The sequence below is a fragment of the Vanacampus margaritifer genome, chromosome 15 (genome assembly GCF_051991255.1).
Source record: "Vanacampus margaritifer isolate UIUO_Vmar chromosome 15, RoL_Vmar_1.0, whole genome shotgun sequence".
Taxonomy (NCBI): Eukaryota; Metazoa; Chordata; class Actinopteri; order Syngnathiformes; family Syngnathidae; genus Vanacampus; species Vanacampus margaritifer.
This window is the reverse complement of record NC_135446.1, coordinates 8,207,035-8,231,738: the sequence shown is the minus strand read 5'-3', so window position 1 is coordinate 8,231,738 and position 24,704 is coordinate 8,207,035. Positions and strand designations below refer to the sequence as shown.

Sequence of the window (24,704 nt, the reverse complement as noted above, 5' to 3'; positions counted from 1 at the left end):
AAATGTTGGTACCCCTCTGTTAAAGAAAGAGACACAACAACAAACAAATGAAACAGTAACAAATAAAACCTTAATGAGAATTAGCTAATGAAAATCCGTGCTTTTGAGTTGTGGTTCAGCAGCTTTATTTAAAGCTACTGAACGTAGAATATTCCATTTCGAACTGCATATACCGTTCTTCACTTATACACCACGCACATTACGTCACATCCGCAGACAGGGCGCGGGAAATTCTAACCCGAATCCAGTCTGAAAACTATTGGCCATAAGCTTGCAGGAGTACCCATTGTGAACAGCTAAGGTGTTAAATGGAATGGAATATTCTACGTTCAGTAGCTTTAAAAATATATACTTAAAAAATATATATTATTATACTATTAATTGTTTCTTTGTCCTTTTTTATTATTATATTTTTCATTTATAGAGTAGTACCAGCGATTTTCTCCTTGGCGTTTGTGGAATTTAGGCTGGAGATGAATGTCACGCTGTCGCCATCTCCTGGCCAGTATGAGAAATGCTGTCGGTGACAACTTCCAGGAAAGCAAAACAAATACACGAGCCGTTTTTTTTTCTATTTGTGTGTCGTGCTGCATATTCCATTCGTTTAAGAAATAAAAATTGAAAATCAACCTCCTTATTAGAGTTTTCTTACTCTTTCCAGATAACAAACAAACAATAAAATCAAGCTGTATTTCAATGTTGGTGTTTCTATGTAAAATCAAATAAGTGTTTCTATTTTTCTATTATCTGTTTGTAAAAGTAATAACAATGACCAAAAGAGATACGGACCAAAAAGTCACAATTCTAAGTTTTTCTTTTCTTTTTTTATAAAATGGTCTGACTGCGGTATACAATATACAATACTTTTAATTAAACAAGACGATATGTATGGGGCGCCACTTGTAAAGTGAATCCTAATAGCAACTATAGGCCGCCCCTCTCAATTATTATAACGTGTTTCAATATTTCAAAAGAATACACACAGATACCTACAGTGCAGTGAAAAAGTATTTGCCTTCTTCTCAAAGCTTGATTTTGTTTGCATTGTTTTACAACTTGAAGATCATATGACTATGTATATTTTATACATAGACTGTCTTGTGAATTTCACATTACGCCCCACTTATTTGACACATTTTGCTCTATTGTCATGGTAAGTTTACATCTGTAATTGATGTCTAAGATTAATTAGGCATCTTTATATTTATTCATGCTTCATTTGCCTTTATCTTAACTGCCTAATCTATAAAAAAAAAAAGAGCAAAATTCATCATGTATAATAATGCTGATATTTTAATACAGAATAATTTATTGGTTGTGTTTGTTGAAAAATACACGAGCACTTAAAAAAATAATGGTATATAAAATCTCGATTGCAATATTGAGAGGAAAAAATGCAATTCCTGTCCATTATTTTTCAAAATAGTAGATGCCAAATCACAAAGCCTCTGTGATGAGACTGGCAAGACGTTTGAAGGCCTGTTGGGAGAGAAATGAAAAGATTCAGTGTTTTCTAGAAGGTGTGTGTGTTCCAGCATGCATTTACTGTATATACTTCTTCAATCTGTTCAGGCGTAGACAGTGAATAGGCCGCCCTGACGTAAGGACACGGCTCGCTGCTATCGATCATGAACACGCCTCCTGGGACCAGCAGCACCTTTTCAAAGTGGGATATATACGTAAACACATGCTCGGGCAGTTGCGTTGCAGTGCCGCGCTCTACCAACCTCCTTCTCCAAGGCCTTCTCCATGATTAGCTGCCGACTGTCACGGACGCCTATCAGCTCCATCCACAGAAACATCCCTGCCGACGGTGTCTGCCATTTGGCCAAACCTGAGCATGATGTGCAAAAAAACAACAGTTCGGAATCATTCAGATGTTTAGGTTAGGTGTTGGTTTTTCAAGCATGCAAAGTGTACCTGCGAGCCACTTGTGAGCGGAGCTAATCATGGCGTCCCGCTGATTCCTGTAGAAGTCGATCACCCTGTGGCAAGTGGCAAAAAACGGATGCCTTCAAATATTTGTCTTCTCCAAATGCTGCAGAGACAACATACCCGTCTATGTGCTGAAGAAAGCCATCTTGGCCCCAGCTATGCAACAGTTGCGACACCAGGAGCTGTGCAGAAAGAAGGGTGCCATTGACGTTGAGGACAGTGACAACATTTCATACACTTACTTTTACTGTTGATATTGGAATTCATGTTCACAATGTATTTTATGTCTGCCCACTGGCTTCTTGAACCGTGACAACTTTTAAAACGGGTCGTTGGCCTGGGCAATTCATTCCTCGTGATTTGGATGTTGGCTTGTCACAATAATAAAAACATTACAATCACAGTTTAAGTTTGTTGTAAAAATAAACATACAACCAAAAGAACTACACACATTGTAAAATGGAACGCAATAATTTTTTTAAGTTCATGGCCATCTTAAAGCTGGCAGTCAATGAGAAACCCAATTATTGAGCAGCTAGCAAAAGGTAGTGAGAGATTTTCCTTCATATAAGAAACACTCGGTATATACGCTCCCTAATCTGGGAAAAATTCATGAGGGATGTCACCATAACAGCGATATTCAAATTGCCACCATATCGTTGTGGTCATGTTATGATAAAAAGCAGCACATTTTGTTCCAAAAACAGCACTTTTCACCTGCTTCAGTCCAACACGGGGTAACACAGGACTACACAGACCATGATACTTTGCGCTGCTCAGCCAATAGGAACACACACTGCGCACTGTTGACACACTCATTCAAAATGGCGGAGAGCGGCCAACATACTGCCATGCATTTATCATACAAAAACAAAATCTTGTGGGATGTTTTTTTTTTTTTTTTTTTTACAATATCTCCCCATTTTTATTTTTTTATTCTTATTATTTTAATGTTTACATTTTTTTGCACTTGTTACTGATTTAATTCAGGCTATTCCTCTCAGTTTTTATTTAAAGTTTAAAGAATTTTGCTAATTGAATAAATGCAACATTTTGAAATAAATGAATAATCGAATGGCTTCCGCACTTCAAGCTTCAGTGATAGTGATCTCTCCTAGTCAAGCACTGAAATCTGGAATTCAAATTTGATGCACACTCTCACGCACATGAGCACACACACACTCTCACGCACATGAGCACACACACACTCTCACGCACATGAGCACACACACACACACACACACACACACACACACACACAAAACTGAATATCAAGTACAATATACACAAATGCATTTTTTTTTTAAAATAAATAAAGATTAATCAAATCTGATCAAATAAGGCACATTACTATTATTATTATTTTTTTTTTACACTTTATAAATTGAGCTCGCATTTTTGTTCACGACTTCTAAAATGAAATAAAATCAAATAATAGCTCCCAAGGAAGAGATGATGCTGGCGTGCATGAAAATGTTTGCCACATGAAAGGAGTGGGGATAATGGCGTCAAAAAATGTACCTTATTTAAATAAATATAAAAATGAGTAACAAAGCATGTGACTTTTATTTCCCGTTATTTGGAAATGTTGAAAAATTTTCAGTTGTAGATGCGAGTGAGTGAGTGAAAAAAAATTGGTCTGACCTGTGCGAATGTACTGGTGTGCATGGTGGAGGCCTGGATGTGCAGCACCAGCCGCTCCACCAGCGGCTTGGGCCCGGTCACGAAGCCGATCCTCAACCTGAGGTGGGAAAAGAGACAAAAAGTGAGCGGCGGGATGGCGGACGAAGGCGGCAAGGGATTAGGATGAGGATTACCCCGAAGACAGGATCTTAGAAAAGGAGTCGGTTCTGATGACGCGGCCGTCCACGTCCATGGAGAGAAAGGTCGGCGCCCAGGGCTTGTCAAACTGCAGGAAGTAGTAGGGATCGTCCTCGATGATGAGCATGTCGTACATGCTCGCCAGCTGTGGACATTGACGGAATGGGCCACTAATCACATTACTGCCACACACGATGACTCGGTAAGACAGTGCTACTCAACGCATGTGGCCTATTAGTATTATCAGATTGTTGGACAATATTATGGATACGTGTGCATTTAAATTCCTGAAGCCTACGGCGGTGGATGCTTTGATAAACAATGACTTTTTAATCATACAAGATTTATTGTGTGTTTAACGGCACCTGGTAGACGTCCTTCTTCCTCTGCACAGTCATGGATGCCCCGGTGGGGTTACCCCCGTTGGGAATGGTGTAGAGAACCTTGGGCCTGCCACTGTCTGACGGTTCCCAACGGGACAAGACCTCCTTGAGGGCCGCCGGTATCATGCCGTGCTGATCGCTGGGGACGTTGACCATTTTGCAACCCAGCGGCTGGAGCTGGGTTAAAGGCCAGAGGTTGAGCTGGCCAGACTTTTTGCAAGCAGTCGACTGGGTCTTACCGTCGCCAGCGTTCCGGGGTAGGTAGGCGAGTCAAGCAGGACGACATCTCCCGGGCTGACCAGCATTTCAAACACCTGCCGCAGCACACGGAAGATGAAAAAGCGGCAGGCGGGAAGCCAGAAAAATGGAGCCGCACCTTGCAGAGTCCCTCCTGGCTCCCTGTGGTCACGCACATGTCCATCTGTCCCTTCTCAGGACCGTAGGCAGCCGTTGGCGGGTCGTGGAGGTTCTTCTGCAGGTTCTTCATCCATGTCAGTAACTCGGGGATTCTGCGTTGAGGTTACACGCTTGGATGAGCTGTCAAAAAGAATGTTTGCCTACACTCATCCAGAAAGCTCTCACCGCATAGAGTACAGCTATGTTTTGAGGAAGAGGTTTGTCTGTGTGTATGAGTTTTTTGGTGTAAGAGAGGTTTTTGGTGGCAGAGTTTGGGGAGAGTGAGAGATTTTTTTTTTTTAGATGAGTAATTTTTTTCCCTATTTGGCACCTCAAACATTTCAGTCTATACTAGAACTGCTGTTAACCATCACCAAATGTGGATTTAAAAAAACACACAACAATTTGGGTTAAAAACATCAAGCCAATATGGCTGAATTTGAAGCCAGAAGTATCTGTGCTGTCACAAGGTCTTACCCATTGGAGGCGGAGTACTGGAGGGCCCTTTTCATGGCCACCTCGTCAAAGGAGAGCGGTGGACCATTCTTGAGCTTGATGATGGCCGATTGGAAGGGGAACGTGTCAGGGTTGGGCGCCCCTGCGGCCAGTGAAATCAGCGATGGCGGAGAGCGCTGCTGCAGCTCGGCTTCACATGCAGAGCACAGCAGAAGGTGAGAACAGGACAAGTTGCGCACCTGGAACGCATTGCATTATTTAAGCCTTGTAAATAAACATTATTAGTATATAAGTAGCTATTTATTGTCATGTTATGTTTTACTGAACATTTGACATTTTCTGGCCCATGTATTTTGTTCAAGCAATTCCCTACAGGAGAATTTACAGTATTTTACTTGATGCACTAAAAAATATACCCAGCGTGATAAAAAAGATCAATGGTGATTGTGGATAAAAGTCCTAGTACTGAATATCAAAAGCCAAATGTGCACTAGGAAAGCAGTGAGTAATTGTTGCGTATACTTATAATTAATTTACTTGTGTTTCATGTTGTCAGTATGAGGTGTTGTGTGTAGCAGTTTGAGGTTAAATAACCATTTGAATGTGGAAAATGCACTATGAATACTTTCCACGCCCAGTAAAAGTGTGTTGTTTTTGACTCACTCAGTATCCTGATGGGCGACGGCTTCCTTGCTGCACTGACAGCCGTGAGGAATCGTGCATAATTCATCATTCGTGTTCCTAGGAATTTGGCCAGTCACCTTTTTGAAACCGTTTATGAATCCTAGTGAATGACAAGCTCAGTTTACTGACACGAATGAGCAGTCAATCCTGCCGCAGGTTTATGACGTCATTTAATAGTGCACTTCCCAGACCGGCTTCCAGTTAGTCGCGTATATTTCGTAAACGTCAATTAAATTAACATTTAAAAAACAGATGTGCGCCGCTAGTCATGCTCAGAAAGTCATGACAAGACAAGACACGTCTTCATTGATACTTTATTTATACAAAACCAAGCGTTGCTGTACACCCCGCTGCCAATGGAGGGCAGTGAGCGTCAACATGACGTATGGGAATAGCCGGAAGTAGACGAAGTAATTGCATGTTGTTAGCATTAAGCGTGTCCTAACATGTAACGTTTGCCTTCATCACCCACTCTTAACGTTGTACCGCCGATTAGTGAGCGTGTTTTGCAGCTAAATCCAACTTTTATGGTCACTAAAATAACACTTGTGGGTCGACGCGGTACTTTTCCCCCCAGTACGTTTGCTGCCATGTACTAAACTGTTGTTATTTCAATGGGGAAAAGGAAAGACGTGGTTCCGTCCAGATTTCTTTGTAAGTATCTACTCACTTGACGAGAATACTGTGTATATTTAGCACATTATAAACATTTTTTTTAAGTGACGTATGTGATCAAATCCATCTATCAATCCATTTTCACATGCAGGCGAAGGTAGCGTGGGGCTACACGGCATGCACAAGCATAAGCACAAAAAACACAAAAGGCACAAGAGGAAGCATCACGGCCTCTCGGGGGTCCCTGAGCCCGTCATCGCCCCTCGCCCGCCCCCCCAGCTGCGACTCAAAATCAAGCTGGGAGGACAGACGCTGGGGACAAAGAGGTGAGACAGACAGCCACATGTGATACTCGCTTGAACATTCGTGTTAGTTGCTGTTTCAATTGCCTCCAGTGTTCCTACTTTCACTGTGCACCCTGGTGTGGCTTGTCCTCCCTCGCCACTCACAATTGTGGATGATGATGATGATGATGATGATGATAATGATGACGACGATGACAATGATGATGTTGACGACGATGAAGAAGAAGATGAGGAGGAGGATGACGAGCCTTCTGTGCCTTTGGAGCAGTACCGGGCCTGGCTGGGTGAGAACTAGTAGTTAACTTCACAGCGATTATTTTGATAGTCAACTAATCACCAATTATTTTTGCGACTAGTCAACAAATCGAATCATATGGAAAGTGGCACCTTATCGCACCAGCAAAGTCAGAGGACAACCACCTAAATCAGCATTTTGACAAATCTAACTCGTTCCTTTTTCCATTCAAGTAATCAGACTACAGTTACTTTTACAATACGAAATGTAACTACTCACAACCTATATACTTTAACAAATGTGCAGTATCACGTTTTCGGCACATTGCCATAGATCCATCATGTGGCCATACCATACTACATAAACGCTGCCTGAGATGAATGTTTTCAAGCAAGAAACACAGTCACTATTTTCAATTTGCGTCAGTCAAAACCAAAAATATTAAGGTCTGTTGTGTTAATAGTGTGAATAATTGTGGTAATGGGTGTGCCTCCTTGAGTGTGCACACGCCTCTTTCTACTTACTGTCTTGCCCGTCTCAGATGAAGACAGCAACATGGCCACGTCTCCTCTGCCCGACATGGACTCGGACTCTATGATTGTAGTGCCCGTGGATGAGGAGGAGAGGTGGCTGGACGCTCTGGAGAAGGGCGAACTCGACGACAACGGCGAGCTGAAGAAGGAAGTCGACGAGTCTCTGCTCACAGCCCGACAGGTGATGAAGGGGGTGGGGTGGGGGGGGGGAGGGTCGTCCAAATTTTTGCTGACAGACACTTTGTGCCTTTCAGAAAGCGCTCCTCCATAAGCAGCAAATCCAGCCCCTCCTGGAGCTACCCATGGGCTACAAGGAGAAGGAGATGACCGCCGAGATGATGCAGAAGCGGGAAGAGCGCGCTCGCAAGCGGCGCTTGCAGGCGGCCAAGAAGGCGGAGGACAACAAGAACCAGACTATCGAGAGACTCACCAAGACCAGCAAGGCTAAGATGAAAAGCACGCGAGAGAAGAAGTCCAAGCCCAGCCAGTGTCCCAGCATCCGCTACAGCGACTCGGCTCGGGGCGTGACCGTCTCCTTCCCTGCCGGCGTTCCCGCCCCCTCCGCTGCGCCACCACTTCCGCCGCCTGCGCTCGCGGTGAGCTGCGGCGTGAGCGGCTGCTCAAATCCCAAAAAATACAGCTGCTCCAAAACGGGCGTCCCTCTGTGCAGCCTGCAGTGCTACAAGAGGAACATGCAGTTGTTTGAGAGGACTTACATGGACAATCGTATAACATCACTTTGACAAAAGAAGATTGTCGAGGCAAAATGTGCTTCAAGCTGGCTGGAGTTTACTGTAAAACTAACACAAGGATTAGGGATCTTCGATACAACTTATTTTTAAGACCGATACTGATACAAGTACTCAGATATTCCATACTCACCGATACCAAGTGCTGATACCATCAGTACTTATGGTAACATATAGGGGTGTTAATTGCCTAGCACCTTTCGATTCGTATCACGATTCATAGGTCACGATTCGATTCGATTAACCCCGATGCAAATCTATGAATTGATTATTGCAATTTTTTTTTTAACTCACATTTAGAAAATACAAATCAGTTAACTTGTAAATGTACGCTGTAATATTTGTATGAAATTTTATTTATTTATCTGAAAATTCAGGCTTGTAACTGGGCCACTGCATTTAACACACAGGTTGCAGTCTGTTTCATGTCTGAACAGCACTGAAATAAAATATTAACGCTTAATGTTCCATTAATATAACATTCTTCCATGCTTAATGTGTGAAACCTAACCCTAAGTAAGAGGTTTTGTTGAATTTTTCCATAAAAAATTGATGTTTAAAAATCGATTTGTCCACATTTTGAATTGATTAGAGATTTACGTGCTGTAATATTGCGATATATTGCCAAATTGATTTTTTCTAACACCCCTAGTAACATAAAATTTGCCCATAAAAAGAATACAAATAAAAAAATACCCAATTATGGCGAACTTCCTTAAAATTGCATGGAATTAATTTAATGGCAATTATTTTTTTCAATTTGTTCGTAAAAGTCATTTTGCATAGAACACATAAAAACAAAACAAATATCAAATGAAATAATCCAGTGGCCAGAAAAAAAAAGTCCCAATCAAAATATGTGGTTGTACAATTTCTTTTTAAGGAATTCAGTGAAGTACAAAGAATTACATTCAATACAATAGTGCTTCAAGTAATTTTGTCATATCTACCATGTTAGGAATTCCTCAAGCTGTTTATTTTGTGATATATTTCTGTTTCCTGTTCTCCCTTCGTCGTTCATCTCATAGCAGTGCAGTAGTCAATGACGATATACTATATATACACAAACATACGTTTCACTTCAACGCTAATTCAATTATTGAGTACAACTGAAGACTCGTGCTTGCTTACTGGAGCCTCCCGTGGCAGTCAATTAACTCTTTCACTGCCATGGACGTTAAAAGATGTCAAGTAAAAACCTACGGAGGACCGCCGATGACGTTAAAAGACGTCATCCAATTTTTTATTTTTTATTTTTTTTAAACGGGTGGAGGAAAGCCTTGGCCAGCTGTGGTGAAAGTTTCAAGCAGATCTAGTTAGCCTAATGACTATTTTTGGCTCCTAGATGGCAGCAATGACTCTCTTTTGACAAGATTGGGTAGGCGTCAGTAGAAGACGTGAGGCGGAGCTAGAGGGGACAATGGCTGGGGAAGGGAAGAGAATATGGCGACCGGTTGCAAGCAGCTCACGCTCGAGCAGTTTTTTTCAAAGACGAAAAGCATCGACCAACGCTAAAGAGCACATTGATGACTACGATGATCATCATCGATGATGATGATGATGGTGATGGTGGTGACTCCGAGGTTGACGGCGAAGTTGGAAGCGCTGACGCGGCGGCTATGACGACGTCATAAAAGTTCACGGGCTAGCGATGCTAACACCGGAAAACGCGGAGCACAACCGAGCACGCTCAGGCGGACGTTCAATCGGACAACGAAGAGCGCCCCGAGTCCAATGCATATTCATCGGAGGAGTGGGTACAGTCTGCTACTTGCTATTCCTCGGAAAAAAGGCCGTGAAGAAAGTGTAACGTCTGCACGCGAAACGGACAAGCGAAAGTGAAACGTATCTGTTGTGCAAATCCTGCTCCCTCTCCTTGCACGCAGGGGAGTGTTACAAAAAGAAAAACTGTATTTGAAACATCCACATAATTGTAAGTAGTACCACAGTTGCATACATTTGTAAATAGTTTGCGAAATTGTTTTGTCAAATTGTTACTGTTGAATGGAAATAAACGTATTTTGCAACCAAAAAACACTTTTTCATTGTTGGTGGTGGTGTATTACAGAAGTAAAGCACTATTTAGGTGTTTGTGGCATCATTCATGGACAAAAAGAAGTGTACAATTCACTAGAGTGCATGAAATAACATCGTTTTACAAAAAGCTCTTTTTCTCCGCTTTTTGTTTCAAAACAGAGCATTTCGGTGAAACTAACCATTTTCTATTGTTGATTACTGAAGAACGGAATAAGGTAGAAACAAACTTTTTTTTCTGATTAAAGATGAGAGTTCAATCTTTCATTTGGTAGTATGTGTGTTTCCATAGTCCAAACACAACATTTTCTGTGGACCTTGAAAGATCAGTCAAAATGCTTAAATCGGCTGGCACTGGCGACATCCCGTTTCTGAAAACGTCTGGCAGTCAAAGAGTTAATACAAAATAACCATTTCGAGTTGCGAGTACCGTCCTTTACCTTGAAATCTGGCCTGGTATTGGCCCAATACCTGGTATCGGTACTCGCCCATCCCTAATAACGATAATTAGCTATTGTATATTTAAAGATGAAAATGTTTCATTTTCAAAGTTTTTTTCAATGGTTTTGCTTGCCTCCCGTTTTGGTAACAAAAGTCTTAGGGCCGAAAATGGACTTTGTGGGGTTAGTTGTTCCATCAAGTGGCCAAAGCGAAGGAGAGCCTGAAGGCCATCTCTACAGGAAGATCCGATACAGAGTCGTGAAAACACACGTAAAACTCTTGAGGGACCGGCTCCAGCAACAACCGCCTGCAAGAAGAAAAAGCGGCATGAGGTCCAAAACGTGAGCAACATCGTGGACATGCAAGTCTAACCAGCCCTGGGGCGGACGTACCCAACGACCCAGTACGTCAGGGTGGGAGCAGGCTTCTTCTGCTCTGTCCAGTTTTCAGCTACGCACTGGAACGCAACTCCGTGCTCTTTGACTGCACCCAGACCCCGAGGCCTCTCCGCTGCCCGCTGGCCCTGAAAGGCGGATGAGATACACGACCTTTAATTCTCTCGTACGCTTTCTTTGGATGTGCTGTAGCAGTTGTTTTGAGGGTTTACATTAGGGTGTCAAATCAAATATACAATCAATCTTCACCAGGAACTTTTTATTTCAAATTTCATTGTAGGTCAATACAACACTAAATGTTCCAACAGCACTAAACAAGTCAACACAGTCACCATTTTCCATCCATTATGCCTTTTTTGGCTATTGGAAGCTGGCTGCGCCGTTGACCTCGTGCCGGTCCCGCATGGTAACCTTTGGAAATACGCTGGCAGAAAATATAGGACCACATTTCCCATGATTCTTAGACACGGAAGCAGGAAGTACCAGTAGTTCTAGTATGATGAAAACGTGCCTGCTCACGATTAGCTGACGTTAGATGAGTTGCTATGACAACTGTTTGATTGACACACCAATAGTCCAAACAATTGGCTTGTTGATTGAACAACAACAAAATAAAAATACGTTTATAATTACAAAACATCTAAGCTAATGCCTGTTAGCTACCACTACAGTGAGAAAAAAATGTTATGGTCTGATTGAACAATTTAGGATTTGAATATTCAAGGATTAATTATGTCTTGTTTTATTGGCTAATTTTACAGTCAAGTTTAAATGGGCATGCCAAAAACACGCTTTGCCTCTGAGTTCTTTACGCTTACTTGCACCGGCATGTTCTCTTTGAACAGCGCCCGAATGGACAGGCAGCAGCGGTAAAAGTTGCCAATGAGCAATGGGTGAATGGATCTGCTGTGCTGAGCCTCCTCCGTTGGCGTGGGCGCGATAAAGATCCCCTGGGCGGTTTCCATTAGCACGTAGTGGAACAAGAAGTTCTCAGCAGCGGCGCTCAGTCTGTCGCACACGCAGTCAGACCCGACGTTTCAACGCAGGTTGTGAACATTTGTAAGAAAAAGCGAGGACGCACATACTTGGTGGCGTTGGACTTGTCGTCCGTGTCCCTCCTACTCAGAGTCTTCATCAGCGCGCCAAGGTCGAACGGGTTCGAGTGCTTCATCCACTGGGCCTGATGGAAACGAGTGCAACGAGCCAAAGTCAACATTTTTCAACTCAGTCTGTCCTTGAGAGTCAAATTTTGACAAGTCTATATTGCTGTTAGAATTTGCCCTAACATTTATCATTGTGTTGAAATGGCAAAAGTTGAGTTTGATAGCTATACCGATTGTGTGATCAGGCTCGTTCGTTCGTTTATGCTCACACTATTCATGAACCTCACGTGAAGGTGCTGACTCCTTTCATGACTGAAACCAAGCATGTACGGCACAAAAAGAACAATTGGCAAAAAATTTATAAATAAAATCTGTCAATTTTTGCTGGTTTGAAAATAGCTAATTGGTGATGACCTACTCGCGACACTTTGACGCCGTCGTTACCTTGAGGATGCCTCCACTCGCATCTGACGTGTCCTGACGCCCACTCAGGATTTTGGCTGGAGAACCTGAGCCGGCGTCCGTGTGCCCCTCGCCCCCCCAGTCTCGACCTTTCTCCCCAAACAGGCCGCCTGGACGGCCCCGGACCACGCCAGTCGGAAGGCACCTGTCGGCACACAGCAGTCCTGGGGCGGCGGCGCTCACACATTTTTCCATGACCTCCTCCAGGTTCTCCAATCGTAACAGCGTGGCCGTCACCTGAGGGTGTGGCTTGGTTAGACTTCTGCTGCAAATCCACCGAGCAACACAAGCGCCGTACCTGATCCACATAAACGCAGTCGGGTCCCGGAGATGCGTCACGATGTGCCGTGCGGCTTCCGGCCTCCAGCAGCACACACTGCATCCAGCACCTCTGACAAGAGACACAAAGACGCTTACAAACTGCCTCTGCCTCAGGACAGATGCGCTCTCTATAGCATACAACTCAGCCACAAAAGTAAATAATGAAGCCAACTAGCTAGCAACATGTAGTCTATGTGCTTGCTTTAATAAGTATGAAGCTAACTAGTGATTAACGAGCAATAATGAAGCCAACTAGTTACAAGCTAAGTATAACAAATAGGGGTGGGAATCTTTGAATGTCTCACGATTCGATTCCATTCCGATTTTTGGGTGTGCGATTCGATTCAGAATCGATTTTTCAAATAGGAAAGATTTTTGATTGACAATGATTTGATTGTTGATTAGATGTTCAAGGAATCGTAATGATCTACTCCAGTCTGAATCGCTAATGCTAATTAGTGCGCTACTCGCGGCACTTTTATCACTTAAAAGAACGGCTCCACGCTGCAAAAAAACAACTTTTATTGGAAGAACTTGATCGTGACTTTTTCCTTCTACTCTCTAATGTGTATCAGACCGCTTGGAACCACACTGCCCCTAAGTGGCCAAACCGGGTACAACATGAACAGCGCTCCCAATAAAGGCACACACAAACAAAGGGAAGACAGTATAAAAAAAATTAAAATCGATTCTGAATCCTACTAAATGAGAATCGCGATTCTTATGAGAATCGATTTTTTGGCACCCCCCCCAATAACAAACCTAACTAGTTACTATCAAGCCAGCTATAATGATATTACTATTGGCTAACTGTTAAATATAACCTTGATTCTGATTCGTTAATATACGCATGTTAGTGCATGAAAATTGGCATAAATATGACCGATTTTGTGTGTCTGCTCTACTTCTATCATACGTGAATGATGCCCATTGAGCAAACATTTTTGTACTTACCAGGCCCACGATGAGGAGGAAGTGGCGTCCTGAAAGGGGTCGCTGGAGAAAGACCTCCCGCCAGATGAGCAGCCGGCTCACCCGTTGGCGGGACGCCACGGGCAGCAGATCGTTGTGCTGCATGTACAGACACACGTCCAGCAGGTCCTCTTTGGGAAGATGGTTGGCGATCAGGTAGGACTGTTGACGACAAGCCCCAACATTCACACTTTCACAGATCCATATTGTGCTCCCCTTATGGGAGATTAGTCTACTGCTTTTTTTTTTTTTTTGAGAAAACAGGGCCCTGTAAATGCCATTTTAAAAGAAAGAGCTTCATGACGGACGCTTTTACTCACCTCGTAGAAGAGACAAGAGCCCAGGATTCCGTAGAGACGCCTCAGGCCAAAGAAGTCCTCGGACTGACAGGTGAAAAAAGGATGAAGTCAAGTGGAGAGCCACGCGTGACATCCAGAAAATGCAAACCGGGCCCCGACTCACCAGTTCTCCAAAATCAGAGGCCTCAAAGTCAGTGAGAAGAAAGTCCACGTCCGTCTGTTAAGACAACACACCTTCCAAATTATCGATTTGAACACAATGTCAAAATTCAGACAAATCTAATTTAAATGTGGGTGCTGATGAACCCTTTCACAAGGGAAACGTGTGAGTGTGAAAAGTGAGGATGTTTATCCCTTTCACTGGAAAAATTGTGGCCAATATTCAACACAAAAGCATACTAATTAATAAGGGTGTGCCAAAAAAATTGATTCTCATTTAGTACGATTCAGAATCCATTTTAAATGTCCTAAAATTGATTTTATTTAAATTACTTTATACTGTCTTGCCTTTGTTTGTGTGTGCCTTTATTTGGAGCGCTGTTCATGTTATACCCGATTTGGCCACTTAGGGGCAGTGTGGTTCCACGCGGTCTAATACACTGTTAAGTTTTAGCCATATTAGAGAGTAGAAGAAAAAGTCACTATCAAGTTATTCCAATAAAAGTAGTTTTTTTTGCAGTGTGGAGCCGTTCTTTAAAGTGATAAAAGTGCCGCGAGTAGCGCGCTAATTAGCATTAGCGAGTCAGACTGGAGTAGATTATAACAATTCCTTGCACATCAATAGATTGAAGCAAAATTAATTGTCAATCAAATAATTTTGAATAAAAAAATCGTTCCCAATCGAAAATCGATTCTGAATCGAATCCCAGGCTCAAAAATCGGAATCGAATCGAATCGTGAGACATTCAAAGATTCTCACCCCTACTAATTACACATTTGAAAATCAATTGGTTTCTTTACATTCTCTTCTTTGTTTTACAATAAACCCCCTCCATTACGGTTTCACAGTCCGGCTATTTCGCTGAGTCCGTTTTGTGGTTTCTATATTTTGTTTTGCCTCCTGTTTATTTTGGGTGCAATTCCAGTGTTGCCCATTAGATGGCTCAAGAAGATTGAAAACAGGAGGTATTTAGTTTTTGCTGAAGACTATTGAAATCCTCTTGAATCCTGCTTTTTACACCTACAGAATACAAGGTTCATTTTACACTGTACAGTAGTGGGCGGGATTATTGATGTACTACTAAGTACAGACCGAACGTTTGGACACACTTTCTTATTCAATGCATTTGCTTTATTCTCATGACTGGTTAACTTTGTAGATTCTCACTAAAGGCATCAAAACTACCGGATATGTATGAACTGATGTGGCGTTATGACCTTAACAAAAAAAGGTGAAATAACTGAAAACATGTTTTATATTATAGAAGAAGTGAAAAAGTAATGAGAGAAAAGGGTGGCTATTTATTTATGTATTTATTTTAGTATTTTCACCTTTTTTTGTGAGTACATAACTCTAAATGTGTTTGTTAGTTGTCATAGTTTTGATGCCTTCAGTGAGACTCTACAATGTACAGTCATGAAAATAAAGCAAATGTATTGAATGAGATGTTAAGTTTACGAGTTTGCAAAAAAATGTTCACTGTAAACAAATACAAGGACCAGTACGTTTCAAATGGCAAAGGGGATTTGTTCACAGACTTTGACTTGTATAGGCAGCGAGAGCCACTGCACAGCCGGCAGCCCGTCCAGGAAGATGCTCTCGGAGATGTCGGGGGGCGGCGCCCAGGGGGAATCCGACGGCCGGACGAGCCGTAGAAACAACAAGCCGAAGAAGCGGTCCAGCTGCGGCGAGTGCTCTGTCCTGCCGAAGGCCCTGCGGAGGCACGCGGATGAAATGCGCGGCCGAACACGTGTCAACCGCTTGTCGCTTTGCATGCCCAACCGACCCACCTGGCCAAGGATCCGTACATGAGTCGCAACGTCCGCACGGCGTCGCCCACCACCGACTGCAGGCACAGCAAAGGAACCCTGGAAGGAAATTTGACAATCTTCAGAGACACTCGTCCCCAAAACACCGACTGAAATTGAAATCTAAAGGAATTGCGATTCATTTTCTACCCCGCAATATTGCGATTTACTATGCGATTATTTTTCATAAGGTCCTGCTTCCATGTATTTATTTAGCAAATACAGACGCTCCCTACTTACGAACATTCGAGTTGCGAACAACGGTACATACGAACATTTCTGCGCGTACAGTATGTCGAAAAATGTTTGGAAAGAAATGCTGTAAGTTAGATTTTGTATTGCGCGTAGTGCTTCTTTCCGCCGCTAATACCGACGATTGGCGCTGTGAGAGCTCATTGGAGGCTGAGCAACGTGGCGAGGAGGAGGAGGAGGAAGAGGAAGAAATGCCGGTCCCCATGAAGCAGGAAATAACTTTTGAAGCCGATTCCAGCGACGACGAAGAATCTCTCATGATATAAAATCCTCCTCTTCCTCCTCCTCCATCATCTCCTTAAGCATCGAGTACATCTTCCAAAAGTAAGTTAAACTTCATTTTATTTATCTTATTACGTACATGTACATACTGTGTGTGTGTCTCGCTCTCTCTCTCTAACATACGTAGACTCCATTTTAACATTCTCTCCATTTTATTAATTTTTTTTCAGTACACACCAATGCAGGTTACTTGTACAAGCCTTAAACATACTTATATAAACCTTCAATATACTTATATAGGCTTTAAACATAAATTATAATACAAAATATAGCACTGAAGCAACTTACGAACAAATTCACCTTACGAACGATCGTCCGGAACGTAACTCGTTCGGAAGGTGGGGAGCGTTTGTACAAGCAGGGGTGGCCAACCCTGGTCCTCGAGAGCCACAATCCAGCCTGTTTTCCATGTTTCCCTCCTGCAGCGCAGTTGAATCTAATGATCAGCTAATCAGCAAGCTTTGCAGAAGCCTAATAACGATCCTGATCATGAACCAGGTGTGTTAGGGGAGAGAAACATGGAAAACAGGCTGGATTGTGGCTCTCGAGGACCAGGGTTGGCCACCCCTGATTACATGAATCCACCATCCGACCGCAATGAATTTGATCAATAGTTCAGCTCTCCCACCGTGTACCTCTCAGCAGGAAGTCCGAGCACCAGCAGAGCGTCGTCTTCTTTCCAGTAGCCGACGTGCACCAGATACTCGTCCAGCATCAGCGTAGAACTAAAGCAGAAGTCAAACATGCGGGAAAAGAGCGCGTCGAGTGAAGGGTCAAAAGGTGCGACGGCATTCACTAACCTGACGACGTGACCTCCCGTGACACTGTCCAGCATGTCGCACAGCGTCAAGAAGATTCCTCGGGCTGCCCTGAGCCGGGTGGCCGCCTCGGACGGCGGGTACTGGTACAAGATCTCCTCCTGCGCACACCACAGCGTTTGTCTTCTTAAAAACACGCCGGCACGCGATACGGCCCTGGACGGATCCCGACATGGACCTCGTCCTGTGGCGACTCTGCGTCCATTTTTAGTGACAGGTACATGATCGCGTGCGGGATGTGGCTGACAGACATCTTTGGTTCGGACGCGTCCTCCCCAAGTGGTATGATGGGCACGTAGGCCTTGGCCGCGCGACCTGGCACACCGGCACTCGTGCTTGTCGTCACGGTCAGCCTCACCTGAAGGAGGAGGAGTTACTGTTCAACATACAATAAGTGATGGCGACGTCGACTAAAATTGTTGATGAACTCAGCATCACACCTGAGTTAGTCCCACAATCCTCGCCAGAACTTGCTCGATGTTCTCAGTGTTCACGTCCACGTCGTCCACGGCAACAAGAACGTCACCTAAGGGGCATAACAAAGTCAACAGGTCTGAGGAAACGTTCAGGCCCTGATTGCTTCCATGGCAACAGTGCATAATTTCACCTCACCAATTAGGATGTGGCCACACTTGCTGGCCGGGCTGCCGGGAGTCAGCCCATCCACCGTCAGTCTTCCCCACCGTCCGACGACGGCGCCATCCGACCGACGTGGTCGATGCACCACCCCCAGCAAAGCCTCCAGCAGAGGGAGCTCACCCGAGCCGCCGAGACGTTTTGGGTTGACATCGACGCACACGGTCTTGTGCTGAGTTTTTGAGATGGACGGCGATGACATTGAGTCCTCCCTCGCGCTGCCTTGATTCCGGGACTCACGGCGTTTTCTCCTTGAAACCTGATCCAGCGTGCTTCGGGCGGCTACCGCCTCCTCTTCTCCCTCGCTCAGCTCCAAATAGAATAGCTGGCCATTTTTATCGACATTGTGCAGCCATTCGGGTTCCGACTCACTGGAATGACATGAGTTGACACGTTGCAACATCGATAAACAACATCTGCTTCTGGACAGACACAAAAATGGATGGCGATAAAAATGTATTTGGTTCCACATTTTGACTTGTGCCATATTGTTTTCTTTATTTGGATGACTTGGAATTTTCACCTACAGACAATAATAATAGCATTCTGTTACGGGGTAAATACCATATTTCTTCAGATTCATTAATGACAAAAAAAGTTTTACATGCTCTGCTCCATTATGTGCACATTGTAAGCCACCTTATTTTATACTTTATTTTGCTTCTTCTTCTTTTTTTAACATTCATTTTTCTTGCCAGAATCTCCGTTTTGATTTGTATATTGATACTGTAACAGTGTGTTTGCTTCTTACCCGCTCAGTGGCGTCGCCGGCATGTTGTCCTCGCGGCGTCCGAACAGTCAGCAAAACAAAAGGCCACGGGCTCACGCCATGTCGGAAATACTTCCTCCAAGTGTGGAGTCTGAGATACACGGGCGTTCGAAAGTATCTCTTTTGAGAGACAACTCAGGAACTTTTAAATGCTCCGGTCTCTCGCAATGAACGCACTGTCGCCTTTTATGACGTCATCGTTGAGGCAAAACTGCGTTATTATTATGAACGCAAAAATCAATACAAAATGGCCCGAAATGTCCCCATTGTTGTCATCCTAAAAGGCTATATCTTAAGTGTCTGGTCTCTGAGGTAATCCCTAGATTTGGTCTGAACTTCCTATTTGGCGTTGATAAACACAAAAGTTATTTTGTCACGCTTTCTGTGCACCGGTTTTGCTATCTTCCGACTAGCAACATTGGCCATAAGGGCTATATTCCGCATGCCTAGAAGTCGTCTTTGTTTGTTTGTTTTACTTCTAAAATATGATATTGTTCTGCATATATTGAACCACGTTACACTTGTAAATACGCATCAAATCATCGATAAAGAACTTTTTAAAAGTACCCACAATTCCATCAGGCTTTTAAAAAAAACCTTTACTGAACATAGACAAATAATACAAATATCAGTCAATCCAATTTACATGAATCACATAAAAAATAATTAAATAAATAAATAAAAATAAAAGAAAAACATTAAAGTATATCCAAGAGGCATTTAAAAATAATAATTCATCATGGATATTAGTTATCAAATGATATTTCTTATTTGTTATAAATTTAAGAGACTTAATTTTCTATTTCAATCAGAAACAATTTAAATAAAGGTTTCAATTTTAAAAAAATACACTTATGGATATAGAATTTTCCGAAGAAAAGTTGACAATTTTTTTTTGTTCTTAGATTCAAAAAGGGTAATAATGTTTTTACTTTCCAATATAATCTTGGTTTTCGATACACACAAAATAATTTTCAATATCCTTTCAAAAAGCAGCACGACACAATTCCATTAGACTTGATTGGCCGAGTGAGTGTGCGTGACGTCACACACACGCGACAATCACAAAGTCGACGAAAGCGTTTTCAACTTTTCCTTCATTATTTATTTTGTGAGCTGTCAAGCTTGATCGATTTACTCATATGTATGATAATTGTTTACCAATTGTATATTATTCGTCTATTATGCGCCAAAATGGCAGCTATTGTATCTGAGTCGAATGAAGAGCAGACAAGTGGAGTATTGGAGATGATGGAACTGCTTCAAATCGACGTGCTGGAGGAGGAGGTGCTGCAAGGCACATCCGAGAGAGAGCATCTCCCCTTTTCAGTAAGTTTTTTTCTTCTTCTCTTTTTTCAGTGACGGTAGTGGTTCTAAAACCGGTGTCACCACACTAATTTTCCTATTTCTGTCTGCAGATTCGCCACTGCTTCAATGAATGAGTGAATGCACAAGTCTCAATGCATTTCTATTTAATGCTCTGACTTAATATTTAACCGCACTTAACATTGCAGCGTATCGTAATTTACATTAGGAAACATCACATTTTCATCGATGTGCAATCCAGCACATTTGGAAGCAGTTTAATTGCTAAATATAGCAACCAAATGATCACAACACTGACTGTGCTATCTTATCTATGCTCTCCCCCGTTATTATATTTTAATGAGAGTAGCTTGTGTGTTGTGTTGCATCAGAAGAACGTGTTGAGGAAGCAGCGACACTGGGAGAGAAAGCTGGTTGCCAAGAAGAGCAAAAGAAAGGAGGAGAAATTGAGGAGAAAGCTCAATCGGCACTCGGGTAAAGACTACGAGAAAGAACATTGCACATTTCCTCTCCTAACGACTATGTGTGTATGAAAAGAAGAAGACATGGAGCACCTTCAGCTCAGCAAGCGGGTCATGAAGGCAGTCACCAAAGAGCGTTTGGCTGAGGCTCGCGTCAGTGGCCTCAAAGTGTGCATTGACCTCAGCATGAGCCACCGCATGTCTGACAAGGTGAGCACAACAGTCTAAACCTGCAAGGTCCATGCAGGGACAGAATTTGTTCCACTGACTGCCTCATAAGCCTAACGCCAATCAAGCACAACAGTTTTGTTTCGCAATCCCCCAAGCTATGAATTACCGGCCGTCATGGGCCGCTGGGCGACAATTGGAGAACCCCTGCTTGAAGCTTTCCGCTTGTTCAAGAGGTTATGTTTTTGTGCGTGTTGTGCTGCAGGAGACGAGCCGGCTGGCGGCTCAGCTGCGGCGGCTGTATGGATCCAACAAAAGGGCCAGCAAACCCTTCCACTTGTTTCTGACAAGCCTTGGCGAGGACAGTCGCCTCCTGGCGGAGTGTGTGCGCATGAACGCCGGCTTCCTCAACTACACGGTGAGTCGCTCGAGAAGAGGTCATTAAAAGGTTTCAGTTTTAACTTTGACATTATACGCAAGCCCCAAGTTTTACTCTGGCAAAAAAAATAAATATAATAATAATAATATATATATCATGCAAGTCAAGTAATGATTTTGCTCAATAGAACTTGGTTTAAGTAAGTCTTATAATCCTATTAAGTTACAATATATTTGCACATTAGCCACTGCGCTTCTTTATTGTTATCTCAATTAAACACATAGCCAGGAAGAAGTTTAGTTCATGTCCGACAAGTAAGCTAAACTGTGAAGTTAATGTAGCTTTTGGAGTGATGGATGAAATTACATGTGGTACTTATTTCTTTGTATTTCATTGGCGCCATCTTGTGGCGTCTTAGTGCCGGGGAACTTTTGTCAAAAGTAAGTTGAGGAACTTCATTTAGACCAAAGTGGTGCTTTGGCACCATCAAAATAGCCAAGCGTAAACCTGTTTTGGAAGCGTCAATTAATAGTAATCATCAGAGAATACTGGTCTGTTGCCAGGTTTGTGCGCACCCCACTAAAAATAACTAAAAAACAATATAATTGGCTGACTTGAAAATGTTTTTTAAATTGTATACAGTCAAGAGTTGTCAAGTCATCTAGCTGAAATCTTTGATACGTAAGTCTGAAAATTTGTGACCTAAGTTTGACTTGAGTCTTTTGCTTCTCTCAGATGGAAAGAACAGAGCAAAGCTGTCTGGACATTTTCCCTCCAGAAAACATCATCTACCTCTCACCTGACGCTGAAGAAGGTTGTCCGCCGGTTGGTCGGTGGTAAAGTTGCCCGCTGAATCATGAGACCACCACACTCAGACATGATTATGTCCTTTTCAGCTTTGGATCGAGTGGACCACGACAAGGTGTACGTCCTCGGTGGGCTCGTGGACGAAAGCGTGCAAAAGGTTGACTTTTTTTCCCCTACCTTTTGTTTTTATTTATACGGCCTTTTGTTTTTTATTTGTAAACCAGTGAACGAAATTGTTTTTCATTTATAGTTTGCGTTATTTGGTTTGTTTTTGATGAAGTGCAATTACTTGTTTGCAGACGCTGAGCCTCTGCAGGGCCAAAGAAGCGGGAGTCCGTGCGGCGAGGCTCCCTATAGACCAACACATGCAAAAGACAGTCAACAGCAAGAACTTCCACTCCAAGATTCTGGCCATCAATCAAGTCTTTGACATCCTGCTGGCCGTGTGCGAGACGGGCAGCTGGACACACGCTCTGGACAAGTGCTTCCCACGGGGGAAGGGTTACGAGGTTGCACAGCACAGTTAACACCACACAAATGAAAACATATGGGAAAAGTTTTTTTTATTTTTTATTCATGTACAAATGCTGCTTAATAAAAAAAAAATATGATCAGATCATTTGCTTGTCTGAATTATGGCTAGCACAAAATGTGAACGGCCGATGCACATTGGGGCTTTTGGGTGAAATTTCAGGAATTTCACCTGAGAGCTAAATAGCCCTAACTTTTTAAAAGTAGTGTATATATTTACGAAAAGAAGACGGCACTCATGCCGGACTCCGGGAATGCGCGCCAGCCCGCTGACGGAACTGCTTCTCCAGGACAAAGTGGACCAGCTTCTTCACCCACAACGACTGACGGTCCAGACAGACCCGCTCAGCACTCACCAGGATGGCTCTGCTCAGAAAGATGGACAGCGTTGAAGCACTCAGTGACATTTATTAGGGATGGGACAAAATCACCATACACCAGCATCAGTAAGGTTAATGAAATGATTGCCACATTAACAATTTGAAATGTAAAGGAAGCCCAGATTAGTTCCCTGTGGAACTCCCATAATTAAGTTTCTGCTGCTTTGGCGGGTGGATGTGTGAAGAATTACTCACATGATCTCTGTCTGCGTGCAGTGTGGCCCCTCGGGGACCACCTTGATGCTCCGCAAACTATCTGGCGGGATGATCCTGGTCTCCATCTTCAGGCAGCGACAGTGTGAGTTGTAGTCACGGCTGATGGGCGGCATGCCTGGCGTAGAGATCGACATTACTTAGGAAAAAAAACCACAATATCCTTACAATTACATATTGCTTTTTCTCATTGGGTTTGTTCCTCTGGTCCATGTTTTGTGTGGTACACACAGCTAACAGCCACCAATTTTGTCCATGTTTATAAACATAAACAGCCATTCACACTCACAAGAATGGACAATTTAGAGTCTTCCATGAAGCTTATGTGTGTTGTTGAAATGCAGAAGATGAAAAAGAAAGTGTCTTACCGCCAACAACGGCGAGCAGGCTTCCAAAGGTGAGCAGGGCGCAAAGCTTCATGATGTCTACTCGGAGATGCACATTCCCGCCGTGGTATTTAAGTCATGTGAAGGCAACGCAACGCCTCCTCTGAAGAAGGCAGAAACCTTTGACGGCTTGACGTGCGTCAAGTAGTCATGGGATGGAGAAGGCCGCGTTTCAAGTTGAGCATCAGAGCGCCTCAGGAACGACTTGGAGTTTGGCCTGCAAGTTTCACTTCCACCTCCTCCTCTCAGCAAAAAACAAAACAAAAACAAAAAACACCAACTGCCACCTGACTGCACCCCAAAGAGGAAAACAGATGAAACTAAATCAACAAGGGGATTTCCTGTGCTATCAAGTTGGCTACAAATATTTTTTTCCCCCCTCACATTTGAAAAATGAAACCTGTGCTTTATACTCCAAACTTTGTCAATATAGGCTTGCTGCTTTCTTTTAAGCTTGGCGGATGATGAAAAAAATAACTAGAAGAGGTATAGTCATGCACGGTCGGTCATTGAGATCTTGAGGTCTGGTAAAGCAAAAACAAATATACAGTAGGTCAAGTGCATTCTTTCACCTTTCATCATTTGCATCTTCTGCTATGTGGCTTTGTTGTGCTCACGCAGGACTATCTTTCTCTCTCTCTCTATATATATATAATTATTATTATTTATTTATTTAATAATTCCGTCTCTTGCGCCATCTGAATTTGAGATACAAAAAAAACGCTGCGTCCAAGGAGGGACGACCAATTATTTGAAGTGCACTTGTGGCGACTCCCCCGCAGGCTTGAAAAAAATAAAAACACAAGCCGATAACATTTGGTGTTAATGCTTGTGTGGGGTAACAAGAAAAGCGGTCAGCGGGAGGCTGTAGATCATATGACGTTTTACTGTCTACTCATGGATGCTTCCACAAATATGACACAAAGTGATTGTTATTTTACAATTGCAAACTTCCTCTTTCAGAGTTGCATCACTATTTCTACTTACATTAGTCTCTTTTTTGTTTTGTTTTAACTCAAGTATCTGTACTTTTGCCTGAGTACAGAGTGGGTACTTTTGCACCGCTGTTTATCATAGAACATAACAACAACAACAACTTTCACATCCTTATTCTTCTGCAGTCAGCCCTCCCTTGAGCGTGGCTTGATCATGCAAAGCCTCAAGAAAAAACAAGCTCATGACTTCAAAC

General features: G+C 43.0%; 5 protein-coding genes across 15 annotated transcripts; 2 read left to right on the top strand and 3 right to left on the bottom strand.

The window, feature by feature from the left end:
* Positions 1-1,275: 1,275 nt before the first annotated feature.
* Positions 1,276-6,758, bottom strand: aadat (aminoadipate aminotransferase). 3 transcript variants are annotated; one of them, XM_077543466.1, is made up of 13 exons: positions 6,740-6,758; positions 5,655-5,775; positions 5,013-5,181; positions 4,516-4,648; positions 4,379-4,453; positions 4,122-4,316; positions 3,753-3,901; positions 3,580-3,676; positions 2,056-2,117; positions 1,921-1,985; positions 1,728-1,834; positions 1,556-1,657; positions 1,276-1,479 (listed from the first exon to the last, which is right to left on the bottom strand). In XM_077543466.1, exons 2-13 carry the CDS (start codon positions 5,722-5,724, stop codon positions 1,438-1,440), a joined length of 1,266 nt encoding a protein of 421 aa, XP_077399592.1. In that variant the 5' UTR covers positions 5,725-5,775; positions 6,740-6,758; the 3' UTR covers positions 1,276-1,437. The 3 variants fall into 3 exon arrangements, with proteins under 3 accessions (XP_077399592.1, XP_077399593.1, XP_077399591.1); XM_077543467.1 differs by lacking the exon at positions 6,740-6,758 and having other exon boundaries at positions 5,013-5,230; positions 5,655-6,012; XM_077543465.1 differs by lacking the exon at positions 6,740-6,758 and having other exon boundaries at positions 5,655-6,012.
* On the top strand, positions 6,056-8,580 carry ino80b (INO80 complex subunit B). 2 transcript variants are annotated; one of them, XM_077543468.1, is made up of 5 exons: positions 6,056-6,329; positions 6,442-6,616; positions 6,686-6,879; positions 7,330-7,544; positions 7,618-8,580. In XM_077543468.1, the coding sequence occupies exons 1-5, from the start codon at positions 6,290-6,292 to the stop codon at positions 8,104-8,106; spliced, it is 1,113 nt and encodes a 370-aa protein (XP_077399594.1). In that variant the 5' UTR covers positions 6,056-6,289; the 3' UTR covers positions 8,107-8,580. The 2 variants fall into 2 exon arrangements, with proteins under 2 accessions (XP_077399594.1, XP_077399595.1); XM_077543469.1 differs by having other exon boundaries at positions 6,057-6,329; positions 7,372-7,544.
* A 390-nt stretch (positions 8,581-8,970) lies between these two features.
* Positions 8,971-19,259, bottom strand: intu (inturned planar cell polarity protein). 2 transcript variants are annotated; one of them, XM_077543460.1, is made up of 18 exons: positions 18,847-19,259; positions 18,072-18,466; positions 17,900-17,985; positions 17,638-17,817; positions 17,442-17,560; positions 17,277-17,366; positions 16,090-16,167; positions 15,838-16,012; positions 14,303-14,356; positions 14,161-14,223; positions 13,823-14,002; positions 12,846-12,938; positions 12,504-12,784; positions 12,316-12,397; positions 12,068-12,162; positions 11,801-11,990; positions 10,980-11,110; positions 8,971-10,894 (listed from the first exon to the last, which is right to left on the bottom strand). In XM_077543460.1, exons 1-18 carry the CDS (start codon positions 18,867-18,869, stop codon positions 10,783-10,785), a joined length of 2,427 nt encoding a protein of 808 aa, XP_077399586.1. In that variant the 5' UTR covers positions 18,870-19,259; the 3' UTR covers positions 8,971-10,782. The 2 variants fall into 2 exon arrangements, with proteins under 2 accessions (XP_077399586.1, XP_077399587.1); XM_077543461.1 differs by lacking the exon at positions 12,316-12,397 and having other exon boundaries at positions 12,530-12,784.
* trmt10b (tRNA methyltransferase 10B) lies at positions 19,177-22,604 on the top strand. 7 transcript variants are annotated; one of them, XM_077543474.1, is made up of 7 exons: positions 19,177-20,193; positions 20,565-20,664; positions 20,731-20,861; positions 21,085-21,237; positions 21,934-22,012; positions 22,095-22,162; positions 22,305-22,604. In XM_077543474.1, the coding sequence occupies exons 1-7, from the start codon at positions 20,011-20,013 to the stop codon at positions 22,530-22,532; spliced, it is 942 nt and encodes a 313-aa protein (XP_077399600.1). In that variant the 5' UTR covers positions 19,177-20,010; the 3' UTR covers positions 22,533-22,604. The 7 variants fall into 7 exon arrangements, with proteins under 7 accessions (XP_077399600.1, XP_077399599.1, XP_077399597.1 ...); XM_077543473.1 differs by having other exon boundaries at positions 20,728-20,861; XM_077543471.1 differs by having other exon boundaries at positions 20,562-20,664.
* LOC144034598 (interleukin-8-like) lies at positions 22,552-24,635 on the bottom strand. Its single transcript, XM_077543478.1, has 3 exons — positions 23,498-24,635; positions 23,112-23,247; positions 22,552-22,902 (listed from the first exon to the last, which is right to left on the bottom strand). Exons 1-3 carry the CDS (start codon positions 23,547-23,549, stop codon positions 22,773-22,775), a joined length of 318 nt encoding a protein of 105 aa, XP_077399604.1. The 5' UTR covers positions 23,550-24,635; the 3' UTR covers positions 22,552-22,772.
* Between the last annotated feature and the right edge of the window lie 69 nt (positions 24,636-24,704).